This window comes from Acinonyx jubatus, chromosome E2 (assembly GCF_027475565.1).
Source record: "Acinonyx jubatus isolate Ajub_Pintada_27869175 chromosome E2, VMU_Ajub_asm_v1.0, whole genome shotgun sequence".
Taxonomy (NCBI): Eukaryota; Metazoa; Chordata; class Mammalia; order Carnivora; family Felidae; genus Acinonyx; species Acinonyx jubatus.
The window spans coordinates 52538326-52560140 of NC_069396.1; the positions used below are offsets into that span (position 1 = coordinate 52538326).

The window sequence follows — 21815 nt, forward strand, 5'->3', positions numbered from 1 at the left end:
CTTCACAGAAGTTGACTCCCAGCCTCCTGGGAGAAAAGAGAGCGGCTCTGTGCAAGAGGTGCTTTGCCGGGGACAGTGTTGACAGTGTTGGCTGAAGGGGTGCAAGTGATCCCCCTCTGCTGGGGAAATTGGAGATGGCCGGGCGGACTGGGTCATAGCAGATGGATGGGGTTTCAGCGGGTGTGGAAGGAAGCATGTTCCTTAAAGAGCGTGGGATGAGCCTGGGCTGAGCAGTTAGCATACATTTTGCCCGTGATCCTCCATTCTTGCCCGCAGGGGGTGGGGTGGGGCTAGGGCCAGAGGGTCAGGGGGCTAGAGAGGTGGGGCTTGGGGACGTGAACGGAAGGGGGGGGCAGGCACAGCGAATCGGGGTGGGAGGGGGTCTGCTTCATCCACTGGGTGGACAAAGGGGGGCCCTCCCTGAGATGCCGGACCCAGGGAAGGTCGGTTCTGGGGAAAGAGGCTGAGCTCCACAGGGGGTCATGATGAACCTGAAGGGCTGTGGGTGGGGGGAGGTCCAGGTGATCACTAGGGAGACGTGATTAGGCAGAATATAAAGCGAGATATTACAAATCTTTTTTTTTTTTTTTCCTTCTCTGGAAACTGTGAGGAAAGTAGGGGAAGTTTATTTATTTTTAATTCAAAAATTTTAACTGTATTTATTTTGAGAGAGCGCGCGAGCGAGCAGGGAAGGAGCAGAGAGGGGAGGAGAGAGAGGATCCCAAGCAGGCTCTGAGCGGTCAGCGGTGAGCCAGAGGCAGGGCTGGAACTCACAAACTGTGAGATCATGACCTGAGCCGAAGTCAGGGGCTTAACCGACTGAGCCACCCAGGCGTTCCCAAAGCGGGGAACCATTGTCATTCCCATTTTATAGATGAGGAAACTGAGGCTACCAAGGTCCAGTGGCTTTCCTGAGGAGACACTCAGTTGGTGCCGGCAGAGCTGGGATCGGATCCCAGGTCCGCCTGCTTCGGCCCATTGCTCATCGGCCCCCCCCACTAGATTACACCCCCTCCTTCCGTCATACCCACTTTGGGAACCACCAAAATGTGATGAAAGTCCCTCCTTTGTTTTGGAAATCGACGTGGAGCAAGCAGAGGGAGAAGGAAAAACGGACTCCATGGCACAGGGGCTCTGAGGCCCAGCCGTGTCTACACTTGCCTGACTTCTTGGCACCACTGGCTGCCTCACCTTTCAGGCTCTCATTGACCACATCTGTTTGGATCCATGAATTGTTGGATCCAAGTTTTGCTCTTCCTCGTCCCCCACCCCCACCCCAGTGATCTCCAGGGTCTCCCAGAGCCCTTTTCATGTTTGGATATTTTTTCCAATCTCATTTTCTGCTACTCATTTTTCTTCTCTGTCTTCTCACAAATACCCTTAAGTTTCAGGAAATCAGAGTGACTCACTTTTGCCATGATATCCTGTGTTTTCCTGCACCCAGACCTTTGCTTGGGCTGCTCCCTGCTGCCTTGAAGTTTCTTTCCTCATCTGAGACGCACACCTCCGAATCCTGCCTGTCTTTCAAAAGCCCTACCTCAGTGCCCCTCCTCTAGGAGGCCCCCTTGGATCCCCCTCACCCCTCCGTGAGCGTAGCCTCCCCCCCCCTCACCATTCCCTTTGAGGGTAGTTTTGTGGTTCCTGGACACATGTCTCTGGAATGATCTCCTTCAAGGCAGAGGCTGTATGGGGTTTCTCTCTCTATCCCACCCACTGCCTGGTCCATAACCTACCTCAATAAATGTTAAATGGATAAATGATTTCCTTTCCTTCTTCTTGAGGACTCTAGACCACTGGTCTGCGCATGACCTCATGCTTGCAATAGCCTGACTTCTTAAAGACCCCAGGCTGTACCCGACAACATCCCCTTTTTATGGGGTTTAAATGTCAGGTATCCCCCACAGAAGCAAAACAGACATTCATCTGAAGTCCCCCCCCCCCCCATTTCTTGCCCCCTCCCTCTTTCAGCCTGTGGGAGCTCTGAAGCTTCAGCTTACCTGGACGAATTGCGTTTGGCTGTGGCTTGGAACCGCGTGGACATTGCCCAGAGTGAACTCTTCCGAGGGGACATTGAATGGCGGGTGAGGGGGCGGAGCGGGGGTGGTGGTGGCGGCGGCGGCGGCTGTGGATCCTGACAAGGAGGATGCACTCTCCTGCCTCCCTGACTTCTTCCACATCTGACTCGCCCTTGCATTATGGCCTGTCCAGGCTTCTCTTAATTGTCCATCTGTTCCCGTCTTGTTTCCACTATCCCCATCCATCCATCCACCCACCCACCCACCCACCCACCTACCCATCCGTGGTGCACTCCTGGCTCTGTACCCCATCTCTTGTCCTTAACGTCTGCCCTCCGCGGGCCTTCTGTCTTCTGTGCGCTTTTCTTACCCCATCAATCCTCGCCCTGCCAGTCCTTCCACCTGGAAGCCTCCCTCATGGACGCCCTCCTGAACGACCGGCCCGAGTTCGTGCGCTTGCTCATCTCCCACGGCCTTAGCGTGGGCCACTTCCTGACCCCGACGCGCCTGACCCAGCTTTACAGCGCCGCGCCCGCCAACTCGCTCATCCGCAGCCTTCTGGAGCAGGTGTCCCACGGCGCAGGCTCCAAAACCCCAGCCCTTACACCCTCTGGGGAGCCCCGACCCCCTGACGTGGGGCAGGTGCTGCGGCTGCTGCTGGGGGAGACGTGCGCGCCGAGGTACAGCGCCGGGGGCGTCGTGGATCCCCACCCCGGCCAAGGCTGCCAGGAGAGCGTAAGGACCCAGCGAGGCCAGGCTGCGCGGGGAGGAGGTGCCGAAGGACCTGGGGGCGGGGCCGGGGAGGGGTGTGCGCCTGGACGGGGGTGGAGCTGATGGCTGGGGGCGGGGTCAGGGAGGGCCAGTCCTCACCACGCCTCCCTCGCCTGCAGAAGTGCCTGCTGAAGGACAGGGCCCCGTCGGAACTCACGCTGGACGCCGTCCTCGGGCAGGCCCCCTGGAGTGACCTGCTCCTCTGGGCGCTGCTCCTGAACAGGGCTCAGATGGCCCTGTACTTCTGGGAGATGGTGAGTGCTGACGTGATCTCCGATCCTACTTTTCTCTGTGTCCCGCCCTGTCCTTTATTTCTACTGGACCCCAGTGCCTGGCCCCTGACGTCACGCCCACCCCCACCCCCACCCCCGGTCGCCATTCCTGATAGATGACGCCATCCCCTGCTTCTCCCCCCGCCCCACCCCCAATATCACGCCTTTCTCCTGACTTGTCGTTTCCACCAGCAATATATATTGGGCGGTTTCCCTTGTCCATACACGGGACTCCGCCTCATTCTCTCGGAATGGTTACCTCCAAGGGGAAGTTAGAAGGTTATCTGGTAGCCGAGGGGGAGTCATTTAAACATAGTTACACCTGGAAAATCGAGATGCATCGTGGTAGTGGCCATGTCGAAGGGGACAAAACCCGTGGCAAGGACACCAGCTAAGAAGGTAAATCTGGAGGCCTCCAGGCAGCCACGATGAGGGCCTGGACTAAAACAGGTGCGATGGAGGTGTTGGGACCCATTGGAGAAGCTTGAGAAGTTTTTAAAAAGAAAGAAAGAAAAAAAGAGTCATAGGGTTTGAGTAGGATCTAAGATTGAGCCTATTTTTATAGCACAGAAATATCTTAACAGGACTTCTTCAGCCTTGGGTTGTTTTCAGCCCATCAGGCCATGGCTTAAATATAGAATTAAAAAAATATATATGTTTTTTAATGTTTGTGTTTGAGAGAGAAACAGACAGCACAAGCAGGGGAGGGGCAGAGAGAGGGAGAGAGAGGGAGACACAGAATCCGAAGCAGGCTCCAGGCCCTGAGCTGACAGTGCAGAGCCCGAGGCAGGGCTTGAACCCACCACTGGTGAGATCATGACCTGAGCCAAAGTCGGACACTTAGCCGACTGAGCTACCCAGGGGTCCCCCCCCCCCATTTTTAATATTTATTTTTGAGAGAGAGCACAAGTGGGGGGCAGAGAGGGGCAGAGAGAGAGAGAGAGAGAGAGAGAGAGAGAGAGAATCCGAAGCAGGCTCCAGGCTCTGAGCTGTCAGCACAGAGCCTGACTCAGGGCTCAGACTCACAAACCATGAGATCATGACTTGAGCTGAAGTCGGACGCTCAACCGACTGAGCCACCCAGGGGCCCTTAGATTTCTTTTTTCATCGAGATCAAATTCATCTAATATAAAATTCACCATTGGAACCACTTAAAACTGCATAATTCAGTAGCCTTTAGTAGGCTCACAGTGTTGGTTCAACCTCTAGTTCCAGGACGGTTTCATCATCCCAGAAGGAAACCCCAAACCCATTTAACACTCGCTCCCCATTCCCTCCTCCCCCAGCCCCTGGCAATGACTAATCTGCTCCCGGTCTCTATGGACCTGCCCATTCTGGATACTTTATAGAAATGGAATCATCTCAGATGTGGCTTTTTTGCACTTGACTTCTTACGCTTAGTATAGTGTTTTTGTGGGTCATCCCGGGTTGTAGGTATAGGCGTGCTTCCTTCTATTTTGCATCTGAATAATATGCCCTTGTATGGATAAGCCGCGTTTTGTTTATCCATTCATCTCTTGCTGGTCGCATGGGTTGTTTTGACTTTTTTGGCTATTGTGAATAATAATAGTGCTGTGAACACTGGTGTGGAAATACCTGCTCGGGTCCCTCCTTCCCGTTGTTTTGAGTATATACTGAGGACTCCAATTGCTGGATCATATAGTAATTCTGGGTTAAATTTTTTGAGGTACTGCCGTTCTATTTTCCATAGTGGCCGCACCATTTTACATTCCCGCCAGCAGTGTGCAGGGGTTCCAATTTCTCCACATCTCCACCACCCCTGTTATTTTCTGTTTGTTTGTTTGTTTGTTTGTTTGTTTTTTATAATTGCCATCCTAATGTGGTTTCGATTTGTGTTTCCTTAATGATTAATGACACGGAGCATCTTTTCATGGGCTTATTGACCATCCGTTTATCCTTGGAGAAATGTCTATTCAAGTCCTTTGTCCATTTTATAAATTGGTTTGTTTATCTTGTTGTTGTTGTTGTTGAATTGTACGAGTTCTTTATATGCTCTGGATATCAATCCCGTATCAGGCATATGACTTGCAGATGTTTTCTCTCTTGCTGTGGGTTGTCTTTTCATTCTGTTGACAGTGTTCTTTGATTCACAAAAGTTTTAAATTTTGACCAAGTCCAACTTGTCTGTCTTTTTTCTTTGTTTTTGCTTTTGGTGTCATATCTAAGTAACTATCGCTAAATCCAAGGTCACGAAGTTTTATCCCTGTGTTCTCTTCGGAGGGTTTTATGGTTTTGTAATTATATGAACTATAACTATTTAATCCTACATGTTAGTCTTACTGAGATTCCCCATGTGTGATCAGTCATTTCTCCTTTGCGGATCTTACGAGTCTCTGGTTTTGGCTTTTGACAATTTGATTAAAATGTTTTTCAGCGTGAACCTCTTTGAATTTATCCTACTTCGAGTTCCTTGCTCTTGCACGTACAGATTCATGTCTTTCATCAAAATTTGGGGAGTTTTCCTCCATTATATCTTGAAATGTTCTTTCTAGCCATTTCTCACGGTCCTCTCCCTTTGGGACTCCAATTATACATATATTGGTGTGGTTGATAGTGTTCCACAGGTCTTTTAGGTTCTGTTCATTTGTCTTCATTCTTGTTTCTCTCTGCACCCCAAACCGGATCGTCTCAACTGATCTGTCTTCAAGCTCATGCATTCTTTCTTCTGTCTCCTCAAAGCTGCTGTTGAGCCCCTCTAGTGAATTTTTCATTTCAGTTACTGCACTTTCTAGCTCCAGAATTATTACGTTTGTTTTTGTTTTTTGTTTTCTGGTAATTTCTGTCTTTTTATTCCTATTCTCTAGTAAGACATCCTTCTCCTGGCTTTCTGGAGTTTTTGTCCATGATTTCCTTTAGCTCTTTGAGCACATTTCAGGCAATTAATTTAAAGCCTTTGTCTAGTAAGTCTGGTGTCTTAGCTTCTGCAGGGACGGTTTCTGTTTCTGTTTTTTCCCTGATACTGTGCCATACTTTCTTGTTTCTTTGCCTGCCTCATCGTTTTGTTTTGTTTTAACTGGGCATTTTGAATAATATAGTGTGGCCGCTCTGGAAGTCAGCTCACCCCCTTCCTTCAGGGTGCGTTGTGATTTGTTGTGTTGACGGTGGTGGTGTTTGTTCAGTGACTTTTCTAAGCTCTTTTGTAAAGTCTTTATTCTTTGTCATGTGTGGCCCCTGAAGTCCCTGTTCTGTTAGGTTAGTGGCCAGCTAGTGACTTGACAGAGAAATCCTTAAACGCCCAGGGCCTGGGAGGGGGGGAGGGGGAGGGGCCCGACACTCCTGGTTTGCAGATTGGCTCTGTGTCAGAGCTGTCTTTCTTTTTCTTTTAAAAATTTTTAATGTTTATTTTTGAGAGAGAAAGAAAGAGCACAGGGGAGGGGCAGAGAAAGAGGGAGAGAGAGAGATTCCCAAGCAGGCCCTGCGCCATCGGCACAGAGCCCGATGTGGGGCTCGAACTCACAAACCCCGAGATCGTGACCTGAGCCGAAACCAAGAGTCAGACACTCAACTGGCTGAGCCACGCAGACACCCCTGGAGCTGTCTTTCGACACTCAGGCAGGCTGTTTGCCATTTTGCCTTAGCCTTCACTTCCTGCTTTTGCTGACACAAAAGGTCAGCAAGACGTGAAAAGTTAGGGTTTTCTCGAATCTCTTCTGAGCCTGCACCATCTCAGTCATGCATGTAGCCTTCTAGATTCCCTGATACACGTAGGAACTCCTCAAACCCTTATTCCTTCAACTCTCCTCTCCCCCGGCCGCTTCCCTCCCCAGCTGCTGAGTATATTTATCTTTTGTTCGCCTTGACTGTTATTTTTTGCCTCAGGCGGCTGAGGCTAATCTATTTGTCCTTAAATGCTTTCTGACACCGGCCCCCGGGAAGCCATTTCTGGTTGGGGGAAGCCCCGAGAACCTTGAGACAAACGCAGGCCCTTGAGCTGTTCCTTCAGATAGCCACCAGCTAAATCCACACGCGCACACAACCACAATTATTTAAGGAGAAGATCTGAATCTCCCTCTGGTACCAACAGTTTGCACCAGGAACAGGCCGCCCTTCAGGCGGGGTGTTGACAGTGGTAGTTAAAATGTCACAGCGCTCTTTTGCCCAAACTTGGTGTTTTCTTTCTTCGTTGAACTTTCTCCTATTTGTTGTAAGTTTTATAGTCCGGTCTTGGACTCTGAGAAAGTTGGTTCTGACAGTTTTTGCCAGCTTATCTGTTGCTTTTTGGAGAGCCAGAGTTTTGAAATTCCGTACTCTGCCAGTTTAGGGGACATTTCTTCCAACTGCTGCTTGACCTGTCTGTAACCTCTGAGGTCATTCGAACTCTACCCCAGCCCCGCTCCCTGAACTATCTGACTTTTTTTTTTTTTTAAGTTTATTTATTTATTTTGAGAGAGAGCTCGCGTGCACGAACTGAGAGAAACAGGGAGAGAATCCCAAGCGGGCTCCGTGCTGTCAGCACAGAGCCTGATGTGAGGTTTGATCTCACGAAGTGTGAGATCATGACCTGAGCCTAAATCAAGATTCGGATGTTTAACCCACTGAGCCACCCAGGTGCCCCTGAACTTCCTGACTTTTGACATTTTCACCTGATGCCCAGATTCACCTACAAACATTGCTTCAATCTTGGCCTCTGATGACCCTGGTTAATTTCTCACTTCTGGCTCTGTCCTTTCCCTTGACCACAGGCTTCCCCCCCCCACCACCTTCCGTGAGCCTCTCTAAACTCTGACCCCATCTGGGGTGGCTCAGTCCGTTAAGAATCCGACTTCAGCTCAGGTCATGATCTCATGGTGTGTGAGTTCCCGCCCCGCCTCGGGCTCTGTGCTGACAGCTCAGAGCCCAGAGCCTGCTTCGGATTCTGTGTCTCCCTCTCTCTACCCGTCCCGCGCTCATGCTCTGTCTCTCTGTGTCTCAAAATTAATAAATAAAACATTGAAAAACAAATAAACTGTGACCCGTATCCATGACCCCTCTCTCTGTCTCTTCAGGGCTCCAACGCCGTGGCCTCGGCTCTCGGGGCCTGTTTGCTGCTCCGCGTGCTGGCACGCCTGGAGTCTGAGGCGGAGGAGGCGGCCCGGAGGAAGGACCTGGCGGCCAAGTTTGAGGGCCTGGGTGTTGGTGCGTCAGGCACGCGTGCGTGGGGGCGGGGACAGGGAGCTGCCTTGAGGGGTGTGCGCATCCCCCCCACTCCTCCTCGCACAGCCCTGCGCCTTCCCCTTCAGTCCCCTCGTCCTTCCCCGCACACCGCGCCCTCGCTCCTTCTCTTCCCTCATTTATGTCTCCCGCCCCCAGACCTTTTCGGGGAGTGCTACCGCAGCAGCGAGAAACGGGCCGCTCGCCTACTGCTCCGCCGCTGCCCGCTCTGGGGGGATGCCACCTGCCTGCAGCTTGCCATGCAGGCCGACGCCCGTGCCTTCTTTGCCCAGGATGGGGTCCAGGTGAGCCCCTGAGGTGCCGGCATCCTCAACAGTTCCCACCTGGACTTTGGGATGTATGGAGGATAAGCCCCTGCCACTGCGGGCAGCGAATGGACTTGACCGGCCTCCCTCTGGGAGACCACCCACCCTCCAGAAATTCTCAGCCTTCTCCCAGAAGGGCTGCTCTTCCCAGAAGAAGCCCCACCCCCTGCCACGGGAAAGCCAACCTTCCCACAGCAAAGCCCACCCTCCTAAAAAGCTCCCTCCGCGATAGGGAAATTCCTGGTGACTTTAGGAAGTCCCCTCTGGCACACAGGAAGTCCTTCCCACTCCCACGGGAAGTCTGACTCCTCCCAAAGGAAGCCCTGCCTCGTCCACAGGAAGGCCTTCCTGCTTCCTTTGAGAGGTCCTCAGTTCCAGGTCTCAGCAATTAGAATGACCTCTCTGGACAGTTACCTAGTGTTTTGGACAGAGATGAACTCTGGTTTAGGAATCCCACCCTTCCCCCCCCGGGAAATCCTCTCCTTTGGGAAGCCCTGCTTGGCTCACGGTCGCTCCCATCCTGACCATCCTGACGTTTTAAAACCTTTCCCAATATCAATGTAAAGCTGAACAGGGGTGGGGCACCTGGCTGCCTCAGTGACTCTTGATCTCAGGCTCAGGGTGGTAAGTTCAAGCCCCAACGTCGGGCATAAAGCTTACTTAGAAAAAACCCAAAAAACAAAAAACACCTGACAGGGGCTCAGAGAGTCCCACCCTCAGTACAGGAAGTCTGCCCACCCCAACCGGAAGTCCTGTCCTCCCCTGTCCGGAAGGATTTGTCTGGCATTTCAAGTAGTTACCCAGAGTCCTTTGCTTTGAATGGTGGTGACACTCGTGAGTTCCAGCTTGGGTCTCTTCCTTAACCTCTCCGTGCCCCATCTGTGCAAAGGGAGAAAATACTAGTCAGTACGTGTTCTCCTGGGGGGAGGGGGGTGGTGAGAGTTCAGTGATCTCATCTATGTAAAATGCTTCACCTGGTATCTAGCATATTGTAATAAATGTTGGTTTTGTAACTCTACCCGCTAAAACCTGGGACAGGTCCTCCTCACCTTTGACCCTCCCCCCCCCCCCAAAGTTACAGCCGCCATATTGGGCGCTTGCTCTGTGTGCTGCAGCTGTTGCCCAGTTCTTCCCTGGGGTCTTTGGAAAGGGGCTGTGGGGAGATTCAGGCTCTGAACCCTCCTCACACCCCACAGTCTCTGCTGACACAGAAGTGGTGGGGGGAGATGGACAGCACCACTCCCATCTGGGCCCTGGTTCTCGCCTTCTTTTGCCCCCCACTCATCTACACCAACCTCATCACCTTCAGGTCAGTCCCTGGGGTCCGACCGGCAGGAGGGGGGTGGTGCTCAGTTTGCCCTTCCTGCTCACATCTGGTTGCCTCCCCACTTGGTCTGTCCAGTGCTTCCCCTCCCCGTTCGCTCTCTTTCCCTCCCCAAGACTGGGGGCGTGTCTGGGAGGTGAGCTTCCGGGGTGGGTGGGGGGGGGGGGCCCTCTGCAGTGTCTCTGGGGAACGGTTCCTCTGCCCTCCGGCTGTGGCTCGGGGGGGGGGGAAGATCCCTTTGGGGTGAGTCTAGGAAAGTTCCTCGCTGTCTCCCTGCCAATGTCTCTGGGTGAAGAAGTTTGGGTCTGTGTCCGAAGAATTCCTCCTCCGCTTGCCCCGTCCCCGTTCCTCACCTTGCGTTTTCCTCCATGCCAGGAAGCCAGAGGAGGAGTCCACACAGAAGGACCTGGCCTTTGGCGTGGATCGGGGCGTCAACGGGGAAGGCCCCGCGGGGTGAGTGGAGCCCCAGCTCCGTGCGAGGGGGGGCCCCCTGGGCAGCTTCAGGAGCCCCAGGCGCTGAGAGCAAAGCCAGAGGGCAGAGGCGGAGCTTCTGGGGGTAATGGCTTCATGAAGCCGTTGACGATACGGAGGAAGTGTCCCAAATGCCACGCTCGGCTTGCGTCAAGCTTTGGTTCTGCCGCGAAGTTTGGAAGCCAGTTTGCCTCATGCCACACGTACTTCCGTCTCCGTGTAGCAAGTGGAATCAGCTGGATTTGGTTCATTCAGGGGATCCTTCGTCGTTTTTTGTTTGTTTGCTTTTCTTCTGACTCCAGGGCCATTGCCCTGAAGCTCTGTGCTGTGGTACCCAGGCCTAAGCAAACGGTCTACCAAACTTGTGATGATGCCACAGAGTGGAGGTGCTGAGGGACTTGGCGGTGGGTCAAGCAGACCTGGGTTCAAACCTTGACTTTGACCTTGGAAGTGACTTCACCCCGAGCCCCAGGTTTCTTTTCTGTTAAATGAAGGTGCATGGAAGGTTGTACCCATGTCAGCTTAGGTTGGGCAGTGCTGCGTAAGAAAACATCCCAGGGGCGCCTGGGTGGCTCAGTTGGTTAAGCGGCTGACTCCGGATTTCGGCTCAGGTCACGATCTCACGGTTTGTGAGATCGAGCCCCGGGTTGGGCTCTGTGCCGACAGCGTGGAGCCTGCTTAGAATTCTCTCTCTCTCTCTGTCCCTCCCTCGCGCGCACGCTCGCGTGCATGCTCTCTCTCTCTCTCGAAATAAATAAGTAAACTTAAAAAAAAAAAAAAAAAAGAATGTTCCGGTCTTTAAAAGACAAAAAAGAAAACACCCTAAACTCTCAGCGACTGGCCACAACCAACGCTCACTCCTCACGCTCCTTTTCTGGGTTGTCTGTGTCCTGCCTCCAATATGGCTTCCGCCTGGGGGGGGCGAGTGAGCAGCTCCCAGCTGGGATGTTGCTGGTCTCAGGGCAGAGACAAAAGGGAAATGGGGAGCGAGGTACTGGCTCTTAAAGCCGCCACGTGGAAGAGACATTTGTCCCTGGTGCCCACATTTTACTGGCAAAAAGGAGGCGTATGGTAACTCCTCAGCCCCCGATTCTCCCACTGAGAGGGAAGCAGAATGTTTGGCGCGGAACGGCGAGGCGTGTTACAGTGGGGGCCTCACGGGGATAACGTGTCAAGTGCATCACACCGTCTGGCACACAGTAAGCGCTCAATTAACGGGGATCGTTCATTGCTACTGTGGTTATTAACCCATTTATCACTTATTTCGTTGAACGACGTGTGTAGGCATAAGGGTCTCAACCTCTGGTAACAGAGACACGGAGAAAACGAGGCCCACACTTATATGCATCTTCGTACCCTCTGTCTCTACTTAAAAAAAATTTTTTTTAGTGTTTATTTATTTTTGAGAGAGAGAGAGAGAGAGAGAACAGGGGAGGGGCAGAGACAGAAAGGGAGACACAGAATCCGAAGCAGGCTCTGGGCTCTGAGCTGGAGCCCAACGCTGGGCTCGAACTCACCAGCCGTGAGATCATGACTTGAGCTGAAGTCGGACGCCCGACCGACTGAGCCACCCATGCGCCACCCCCCCTTTTTTTAGTGTTTATTTATTTATTTTTTCAACATTTATTTATTTTTGGGACAGAGAGAGACAGAGCATGAACGGGGGAGGGGCAGAGAGAGAGGGAGACACAGAATTGGAAACAGGCTCCAGGCTCTGAGCCATCAGCCCAGAGCCTGACGCGGGGCTCGAACTCACAGACCGCGAGATCGTGACCTGGCTGAAGTCGGATGCTTAACCGACTGCGCCACCCCGGCGCCCTAGTGTTTATTTATTTTTGAGAGAGAGAGAGACAGAGTCTGAGGGGGGGGCAGGGCAGAGAGAGACAGAGACACAGCCTCTGTCTCTACTTTAGGCAGTAAGGTGAGAAGAGGGAGGGACCCTGGCCCCCAGTATCCCAGAAGAAAAAATGTTTCTGGTAAGTGTTAGAAACATGACCGGTCTCTAAAATCCACTACCTACCTCGAGGAGCAAATTTAAATGTATATATGTAGACACACACATATTTTTCCGAGATAACGCACAACGAATACGAAATATTTGTCAAGATGGAAGAGAAAGCTAAGGAAAAAATTGGGACCGCTGAGAAAAGTCCCCAGTGTCAGGATCAGTAACGATGTGCTCACCCAGTGAGCTCCCGACTTTTGCACCATGGTGATGGTGACAGTGACAGCGACCATAGCTGATGTCCTGGAACACTCGCAGTGGGCAGCCAGGGTGCTAAGTCCTTTTGAAAATCAGTTTCATTCCCTCAACAGCCCTATGCCGTAGAGTCTGTTATTTGAGCATGAAATGACTGAGGGACTAAGTCACTCGCCTCAGCTCATGTGACCGGTAGATGGTGGAGCTGGGATTTGAACCAGCTTCTTGCTCCTGAAGCCGTCCGTGCTCTTAGCCACTGTGGAGAGCCACCTCCATGGAGAGCTTTGTAGAAAGACAGAGTCCCGGATGCCTCCTCAGGGAGGCTCGGGATGCGCCCAGGAAACTGTGTGGCCCGGCTGTGCCTGATTCAAGATGGCGGACGGCAGGGAGCCTTCTGATCCACCACGCGGTCTTGGGTCCCAGGGCCCCACGGAGGGTGAAATGCCAGATAACAGGTCTCTTTTCCTTTGACCCTAGGGAACTTTCTGTCCTCTCTGCATCTCACTCGCTTTAGCTTTTACAGTTCTTTCCTCTTGTTTTCTTGAGACCAGCTTTTGCTGAGATAAAATTCACATTCAGTCCACCCATTGAAGGGGTTACGATTCAGTGGTTTTTAGTATGTTCACAGAATTGTGCCGTTGTCACCACAATGAACCTGAAAACACTGTCGCTGCCACAAGAAACCCCGTACCCGTTAAGGGTCACTCCTCATTCCTCCCTCCCCCCAGCCCTGGGGGGCCAATAATTGGTTTTCTGTGTCTACGAATTTCCCTATTCCTGACGTTTTGTATAAATGGGGCCATACACTATGTGGTCTTTTATGATTGGCTTCATTAACTTATCATCACGTTTTCAAGATTTATCCATGTTGTAACACGTGTCAGTCAGTGCTCCATCCCTTTATATCGCTAAATAATATTCTGGTGTGTGGCCACACCATATTTTACTTATCCATGGATAAGCAGGTGGACCTTTGGGTTGTTTCCACTCTGGGGCTATTATCTTTCTTCTTGGTTTATATATACACTTTTTTTTTTTTTTTTTTTAATGTTCATTTTTGAGAGAGAGAGAGAGACAGACAGCATGACTGGGGAAGGGGCAGAGAGAGAGGGAGACAGAACGTGAAGCAGGCTCCAGGCTCTGAGCTGTCAGCACAGAGCCTGACGTGGGGCTCAGACCCATGAACTATGACATCATGACCTGAGCTGAAGTCAGACACTCAACCGACTGAGCCACCCAGGTGCCCCTTCTGCTTGGTTTATAAAAAGAAGACGCCTTTCCAAGCCAATTTAATTTTCCTGTTAGCTTTCTGAGTTTACTATTAATTTGCATTATTCATGTTGGCTTTTTAAAAAATAAAGTTTATTCATTTATTTTTAGAGAGAGGGAGGGAGAGAATCCCAAGCAGGCTCCCCAAGTTGTCAGCACAGAACCCAATGCTGGGCTTGAACTCACAAACCATGAGATCATGACCTGAGCCGAAATCTAGAGCTGGAAGCTTAACCAACGGAGCCACCCTGACGCTCCTATTTTGGCGTTTTTGATCTGAGGTCGGAATTAAGAGTCAGGCTGAAATTGGGACAGAGGATCAGAACTTGGAGGAGAAGGGTCAGAGACAGGAGTGGACCGAGGAGGTCAGAATCTAGAAGCCAAATACGGCTGTGTGGTCCGAGGTCAGATCCGGAGAACACCGGGCCGGACAGCCTGACGTCAGAATTTGTGGGTCAGAAGTTAATGTTCAGGGACAGCGCTGTCTAACCTGGGGAGCCGAGATCATGGAAGTGAGGGGGGTCAGAGGTCAGGGGGATGGTCCAAAGTCGGAGAGTCAGAGGCTATGAAGGTGAAGGAAGAGGGAGTCGGCAGTCAGACGCGGGTCAGAGGCCAGAGGGTGGAGAAAGTCAGAGGTAGAAAGTCAGCAGTCTTGATGGTAGGAGATTTCAGAGGTCAGGGGTTAGATACACGGGTCAGAAGTCAAGGCGATGGCAGGCAGCCGACTTGGTTTCAGGTCCGGCAGGGTTAGAAGTCAGATGGGAAAGGTGAGAGGTCTTGATGATGGGGAAGAGGGGCTCAGAGGTCAGGCTGAGCCCTCCTCCCCCCTCTCCCCTCCACACCCCCTCCCCCCCCCCCCCCCCCCCAGGCTGGCAGAGCCCCCTGAGCAGACCCCCGTGGGGACGCTGACGCGGCCTGGACGCAGGGGCTGCTGTGGGAAGTGCCCCCCACGCCTGCGCCGCTGGCCCCAGTTCTGGGGGGCGCCGGTGACCGCCTTCATGGGCAACGTGGTCAGTTACCTCCTCTTCCTGCTGCTCTTCGCCCACGTGCTGCTCGTCGACTTCCGGCCCGAGCCGCCCGCCGCCCCGGAGCTGCTGCTCTACTTCTGGGCCTTCACCCTGCTCTGCGAGGAGTTCCGCCAGGGCCTGGGCGGCGGCTGGGGCAGCCTGGCCACCGGGGGGCCCGGCCCGGGGCCCCGCCGGGCCCCGCTGCGCCACCGGCTGCACCTCTACCTCGCGGACGCCTGGAACCAGTGCGACCTGGTGGCCCTCACCTGCTTCCTCCTCGGCGTGGGCTGCCGGTGAGTGTCCCCGTGACCTTGGGCCGCGGGCCCTCCCCGCTGGGCTGGAGCCAGCTCCGCTTTTTCTTGAAAAGCAGGCAACCCCTTCTTGCTGGAAGGCACCCACCGCGGAACCGCGGGCCCCCAGCAGTTTGCTCGCTCGCGTGCGGCAATCCGGCTTGAGGGACGTGGGGATCGGGGCAAGAACCGCACTGTGGTTGTTGCTGTTCTAGATCTGCAGGCTCTCGGGCTTTTCTCTAGTCCTCGAACCTGGCCCCACAGCTGCAGCACCAGCTGGTGGACCGGAGTCCTCCCCCCAGACACCCGGCCGGGCGCGGACACCACCCTGGCCTTCTCCCCTCCTCTGTCCTCATGCCCGCCCCCCCCCAGTCGGGTCCCCTCTCCCTCCCGCCCCCTTGCCCCAGCCTCCTGGACGCCCCTCTTCCCTCCAGTCCATCTCCCGTGGGGCCCGCAAGGGTCTTTCTACTCCCAGAACTGACCCGTGGCTGCCCAGCACCCCTGCACTTGGCACTGGGAGCCCTGGACGGTCCTGGCGCGCCCATCTCCCCAGCCTGTGCCCCCATTTCTTTCTCTTTTCTTCATCTGGGCTCCGGCCCCTCCAAGCAGCTCTCAGTTCCTTCCTCACAGCCACAGGGGCTTTGACCTTGATCCTAAATATTTTCAATCTGTGCAATTACAAAATTGGAATCAGAATTTGACCAGGACAGATGAGTTCTTATCAAGGAAGTGTTTTCCAGTTTCTTCAAACTTCCTCGGTCAGTTTTATATGCAGGGCAGTTAAACTAATTAATTTTCTTTTTCTTCTTTTCTTTTTCTTTTCTTTTTTTTTCTTCTTTCTTTCTTTCTTTCTTTCTTTGTTTCTTTTTTTTTTAATGTTTATTTATTTTTGAGAGAGGGAGAGAGAGAGCACACACAAGCAGGGGAGGGAGACACAGAATCTGAAACGGGCTCCAGGCTCCAAGCTGTCAGCACAGAGCCAGAGGTGAGGCTTGAACTCAGGAACCCTGAGATCATGGCCTGAGCTGAAGTCGAGGCTTCACCGACCGAGCCACCCAAGCACCCCATATTGTTATTTTTATTTTCAGTTTCTGAAATTACTTCAACTTCGTGAATTATTATTTGGGTTAAGTCGTACCACAAATATTGGGCTCATCATTTGTGTTATTGTCTGTATCGAATTTTGCCCAAACCTAGGTTCTGGGTTTGTGAATTTTACTTTGTGGCTTTGATTCATTCGTGTCCAGTTTTCCTGGGTCAAATTTTATAGATTCACATTTATATTTAAGTTTTTTAAATTAAAAAAAAATTATTTTAGAGAGAGAGAGAGAGAGAGGGGGCAAGTGCAAGAGTGGGGGAGGGGCAGAGAAAGAGAGAATCTTAAGTAGGCTCCTCGCTCAGTGCAGAGCCTGACTGGGGGTTTGATTCCATCACCCTTGTGAGTTCAAGCCCCGCATCGGACTCTCTGCTGTCAGTGTAGTGCCCGCTTCGGATCCTCTGTCCCCTTTTCTCTCTCTGTCCCTCCCCGCCCCCCCAAAAATGTATAAACATTAAAAGAAAAAAAAATTGTCAGGAATTCACCTCAAATATTTCTGCCACCAAGACTGGGCTGTGTAACGTTAGTTCATTTCTTCCATGGTTTCCAGATCATACTGTGTGGTGCCCAGGGAAAGGGCAGGGGCATGTCAACACATCCTTGGGGACAAATTGTCGTGTCTTTGAGTCTCGCTGTTCCCCTTTCTCGAAACACTTTTCCCTCTTCTCCTTGGCCAAGCCAATGCCTCCGCTTCCTTTAGGCCTCAGTTTTGCTGCCTCCGTCTCTGGAAGGCTTCCTTTATCCTTGCCAGACTCCGGGTCCCTCCCGTGTGCCTCCCTCCTGTCCTGAGGTCACCCCAAATGGTGCTCTCAGTATGGCTTGTGCTGTCTTTCTCCTCACACAAGATTATAAACGCGACACCATCTCCCAGCAACTTAAAATGTCTTTGAAATACAGTCTCTTATCAAAGAAATGCAGAAAGTTGTCCTCAGTGAACAGGATTAAACAAAAGAAAGGCACAGAACAGAAACTGACATTATTCTTCAGTCTTTCCGAGAGTCCTCACTCTTCCATCCACGGTTGCCATCAAGAGTTTGGTGCACGTTCTGCCTGGTCTTTCTTTTGTTTTAATGTTGATTTATTTATTTTTGAGAGAGAGGAAGAGGGAGACAGAATCCCAAGCAGGCTCTGTGCTGTCAGCGCAGAGCCCAATGTGGGGCTCGAACTCACGACCCCTGAGATATGACCTGAGCCGAAATCAAGAGTCGGACGCTTAACCGGCCGAGCCACCCAGGCGCCCCACATTCTGCCTGTTCTTTTTCTGTGCTTTTACGTGGACAGAGACACATACGTTTACACACAAATGACATTATATTTGCGGTATTTTTCGCCAACTTTTTTTTTCCCTCTTCAGTATGTCCTGCCATCCTTTCCATGACCGTGTTTGCAGATATACCTTGCTCTTTGAACATGTGTCATCCGGTTCCAGAAGAAGGGGGTTTCAGCCGCCGTTGGCTACAGATTAGACAAGACCGACTTCTCCTGGCCAGAATGTATTGAATGAATGAGTTCTTTTTATAAGGCAGGGAGACTGAATTTCTAAACTGGAAGAGGTAGAAATCTGGCCAAAAGTCTTGCCACAAAGTCTCTTTCATTTTCTACTCAAGATAACAGGAAGTTCTAATCAGGTATTAGCTGATGAGGTTTCTTTTTTTTTTTTTTTTTTTTTTTTAAATAAAGTCCCAGGGGCGCCTGGGTGGCTCAGTTGGTTAAGCGACCGACTTCGGCTCAGGTCATGATCTCACTGTTCGTGGGTTCGAACCCCACGTCAGGCTCTGTGCTGACAGCTCAGGGTCTGGAGCCTGCTTCCGATTCTGTGTCTCCCTCTCTCTCTGCCCCTCCCCCACTTGTGCTCTGTCTCTGTCTCTCTCTCTTTCAAAAATAAACATTAAAAAAAATACATGTCCGTTTATGTTTGTTGATCTTTTACATATGTGTATGGGTAGGTGCTCTCTGAACCCTTGTTACTGTTTTTCTTTTTAAGTTTATTTACTTTATTTATTTGTTTATTTTGAGAGAGAGAGTGTGGGAGGGGCAGAGAGAGAGAGAGAATCCCAAGGAGGCTCTACACCGTCAGCCGACTTGAACTCAGGATCCATGAGATCGCCACCTGAGCCAAAGCCAAGAGTCAGATGCTTAACCAACTAAGCCACTCAGGTGACCCTGTTTTTTTTTTTTTAAGGTTTTTTTTTTTTTTTAATGTTTGTTTATTTTTGAAGGAGAGAGAGACAGAGTATGAGTGGGAGAGGGGCAGAGAGAGAAGGAGACACGGAATCCGAAGCAGGCTCCAGGCTCTGAGCTGTCAGCACAGAGCCCGACGTGGGGCTTGAACTCACAAACTGTGAGATCATGACCTGAGCTGAAGTCAGTCACTCAACTGACTGAGCTACCCAGGCACCCCTAAAGAATTTTTTTTAATCATTTATTTTTGAGAGAGAGAGTGGGGGAGGGGCAGAGAGAGAGGGGCGGGGAGACACAGAATCTGAAGAAGGCTCCAAGCTCCAGGCTGTCAGCACAGAGCCTAATGGGGGGCCCAAACCTACGAACCATGAGATCGTGACCTGAGCCCAAGTCGGATGCTTAACTGACTAAGCCACCCAGGTGCCCCTAAAGATTTTAAGTGATCACATCCGATAAGGGGCTCAAACTCACAACCCCAAGATCAAGAGTCCTATGCTCTACTGACTGAGCCAGCCAGGCACCACGAACTCTTGGATTTGTTCTCAATATCTTCCCACGGTCTGTAGCTTGTCTTTTCACTTTTGTATATTATTATTATTTTTATTTTATTTTATTTTATTTTTTAAAGTAGGCTCCATACCCAACGTGGGGCTGGAATTTATGACCGTGAGATCAGAAGTCGGATGCCCTTATCGACTCAGCCAGCCAGGCACCTCGCTTTTGTATATTATCCTTTTTTTTTTTTTTTGTCATCATTATCTGTAAATTGCTTCCTTTCTCTGAATAGTTTCGCATTTTATTTATTTGTTTGTTTGTTCATTTGTTTGTTTATTGGCGCAAGTGAGCGAGGGGCAGAGAGGAGAGAATCCCAGGAAGGGCAGAGGGAGAGAAAGAGAGAGAGGGAAGCAGCGTTCGTATTTTTACCCGAATTGGGGCTCCAGCTCGCCCAAAGTGGAGCTCGAGCTCCCTCGATGTGGGACTTGAACTCACGAACCGTGAGATCATGACGTGAGCCAAAGTCAGATGCCGAACAACTGAGCCACCCTGGCGCCCCTTGTATATTATCCTAAACATTTTTTTACTCTTTAAGTTTTCATGTTGAAATACCCCGAGACTTACAACAAATGCTGCAGCAACAGTACAGAGAATTCCTCCACACCTTTCACCGGGATCCCCAAGTGTTAACATCTTGCATTACCCAAACCAGGAAATTCTTACTCAAATCCCTCTGTTGTCCCACTGATGTCCTTTTTCTGCTCCAGGAGCCAATCCAGTTCGCCAGTCCTTTGGCTCTTATGATCTTAACACCCTTGGACAGTCCAGACCAGTTACTGTGTACGATTTGGCTCTATTTGAGTTAGTCTCGGGTTCCCTCCTGAGCAAATGTAGGTGATGCGTTTTTGGCAAACAGCGTTGCCCTTCAGTGTCGGTCGTATTTATGTTACCTTTTGCTGCAAGGAAGTTTCACGTGTCCAGGTTGTCAAATTAATCTGTCTTTTCCTTTAGTGTGATCTTATATATATCACTTGCATAAAAGGCTTCGCTTGTTATGTGAGAGCTCATCCTCTGAAGCCCAGGAAGGAATTCTTCTATAGTTTTGTCAGATTTTATTTTATTAAAAAAAAATTTTTTTTAATGTTTTATTTATTTTTGAGACCGAGAGAGACAGAGCATGAGCAGGGGAGGGGCAGAGAGAGAGGGAGACACAGAATCCGAAGCAGGCTCCAAGCTGTCGTACAGAGCCGGACGCGGAGCTCGAACTCAGGACTGTGAGATCATGACCTGAGGTGAAGTCGGACGCTCAACCGACTGAGCCACCCAGGCGCCCCAGTTTTGTCAGATTTTAATGTGCTGCCTTTTACCCCGTTTTTAATCCATTCAGAGTTCAAGTACGTGATGCTGCAAAATAGGGATGTGATTCTTTATTTCCCCCATAGGATTGCTAAGGTTACTGGCCTTTGACCTTCCTCTGTGAATTGTGTGTTCTCTTTAACCACTCTCCCGTTAGGTCGTTTGTCTTCTGCTTACTGGTCTGCTGGAACTCTCTAGTGGGCCTCTTATAGGTTGGACAGGTATTCCGGCGGTTTTCCCAACTTGATTGTTACAGGGACCTCCCAAATTCTTGCCAAGGCCGTGGATTACGAAGCCGTTTTTAAGGGTGTGCGGGCGCCCCGCGCGGCTCAGCTTGGCCCTGTGAAACCTGGGTGAACCCCCGGGGAATCGGAGGGTCCCGGCTGCGGCCCCTCCCGAAGCCTGGTGTTGGTGACCCTTGCGTCTCCTCGCATCCAGGCTGACCCCCGGCCTGTATGACCTGGGCCGCACTGTCCTGTGCCTCGACTTCATGGTCTTCACGCTGCGGCTGCTGCACATCTTCACGGTCAACAAACAACTGGGGCCCAAGATCGTCATCGTGAACAAGATGGTGAGGGGGGCGGGGCCCGGGGGCGGGTCCAGAGGAGGGAAGGGGCGGGGCAGGGAGGCTGGGAACACGTGCACGGAACAGGGTGGGGGTGGAGCTTCAGTCGCAGGGGGCGGGGCCAGACTTCGTCTCGTTTCCCGCCCCCCCCCCCCCCCCCCCCCCCCCCCCCCGCACAGATGAAGGACGTGTTCTTCTTCCTCTTCTTCCTCGGTGTGTGGCTGGTTGCCTACGGGGTGGCCACGGAGGGGCTCCTTAGGCCCCGGGATCGTGACCTCCCGAATATCCTGCGCCGTGTTTTCTACCGGCCCTACCTGCAGATCTTTGGGCAGATCCCCCAGGAGGACATGGATGGTATGGAGGATGAGAGGGCTTGACACCCTCCCTCGGGGCTCCCTACCAGTCCCCCTGTCTCTGGGTCTCTATACCCCTCTCTTTAAGTCTCTGCCTCGCTCTCCCTAGGTCTCTGAGTGGCCCCGTGCCCCCCGCTCCATCTCTATGGGATTCTGTCTCCCTCTCTCAGGGTCTCTGCTCCCCCACGCCCCCCTGAATTTCTGTTTTTCTTCGGTCTCTGTCTCCCTGGCCCCACCTCTGAGTGTCTCCCTTTACAGTGGCCCTCATGGAGCATGTCAACTGCTCGTCGGAGCAGGGCTTCTGGGCACGCCCGTTGGGGGCCCAGGCAGGCTCCTGCGTCTCGCTTTATGCCAACTGGCTGGTGATTCTCCTCCTCATCATTTTCCTGCTCGTGGCCAACATCCTGCTGCTGAATTTGCTCATTGCCATGTTCAGGTGAGGCCTGACTGTTCTCTGATCTGACCTGACCCTTGACCGCAGCGTGACCCTCAATCCCAGCTTGACCATGTCCCCAGCATGATTGGTGATTCCAGCCTAAGCAATTCTGTCTTTAGTCCTTGAATTCTGACTCGGATCTAATGCTGGCTTGGGGGGCACCTGGGTGGCTCAGTCAGTTAAGCGTCTCTTGATTTGGGTTCAGGTCTCCCGGTTCATGAGTTGGAGCCTCTCATC

The 21815-nt window shown here is 51.9% G+C and overlaps 1 protein-coding gene across 6 annotated transcripts in view; it reads left to right on the plus strand.

The window, feature by feature from the left end:
* Nucleotides 1-21815, plus strand: part of TRPM4 (transient receptor potential cation channel subfamily M member 4) — a 39951-nt gene that overhangs the window by 13160 nt on the left and 4976 nt on the right. For all 6 annotated transcript variants that reach the window (XR_008293831.1, XM_027038039.2, XM_053211150.1 and 3 more), the window contains 11 exons: nt 1969-2081; nt 2409-2750; nt 2906-3040; nt 8065-8194; nt 8369-8514; nt 9732-9844; nt 10235-10312; nt 14668-15099; nt 20663-20795; nt 20969-21143; nt 21401-21578. Coding sequence is in view for 5 of the 6 variants with exons in the window: in XM_027038039.2 (XP_026893840.1) it covers nt 1969-2081; nt 2409-2750; nt 2906-3040; nt 8065-8194; nt 8369-8514; nt 9732-9844; nt 10235-10312; nt 14668-15099; nt 20663-20795; nt 20969-21143; nt 21401-21578 (1975 nt within the window). In the remaining variant the exon portion in view is untranslated. The remainder of the gene's footprint in view (nt 1-1968; nt 2082-2408; nt 2751-2905; nt 3041-8064; nt 8195-8368; nt 8515-9731; nt 9845-10234; nt 10313-14667; nt 15100-20662; nt 20796-20968; nt 21144-21400; nt 21579-21815) is intronic.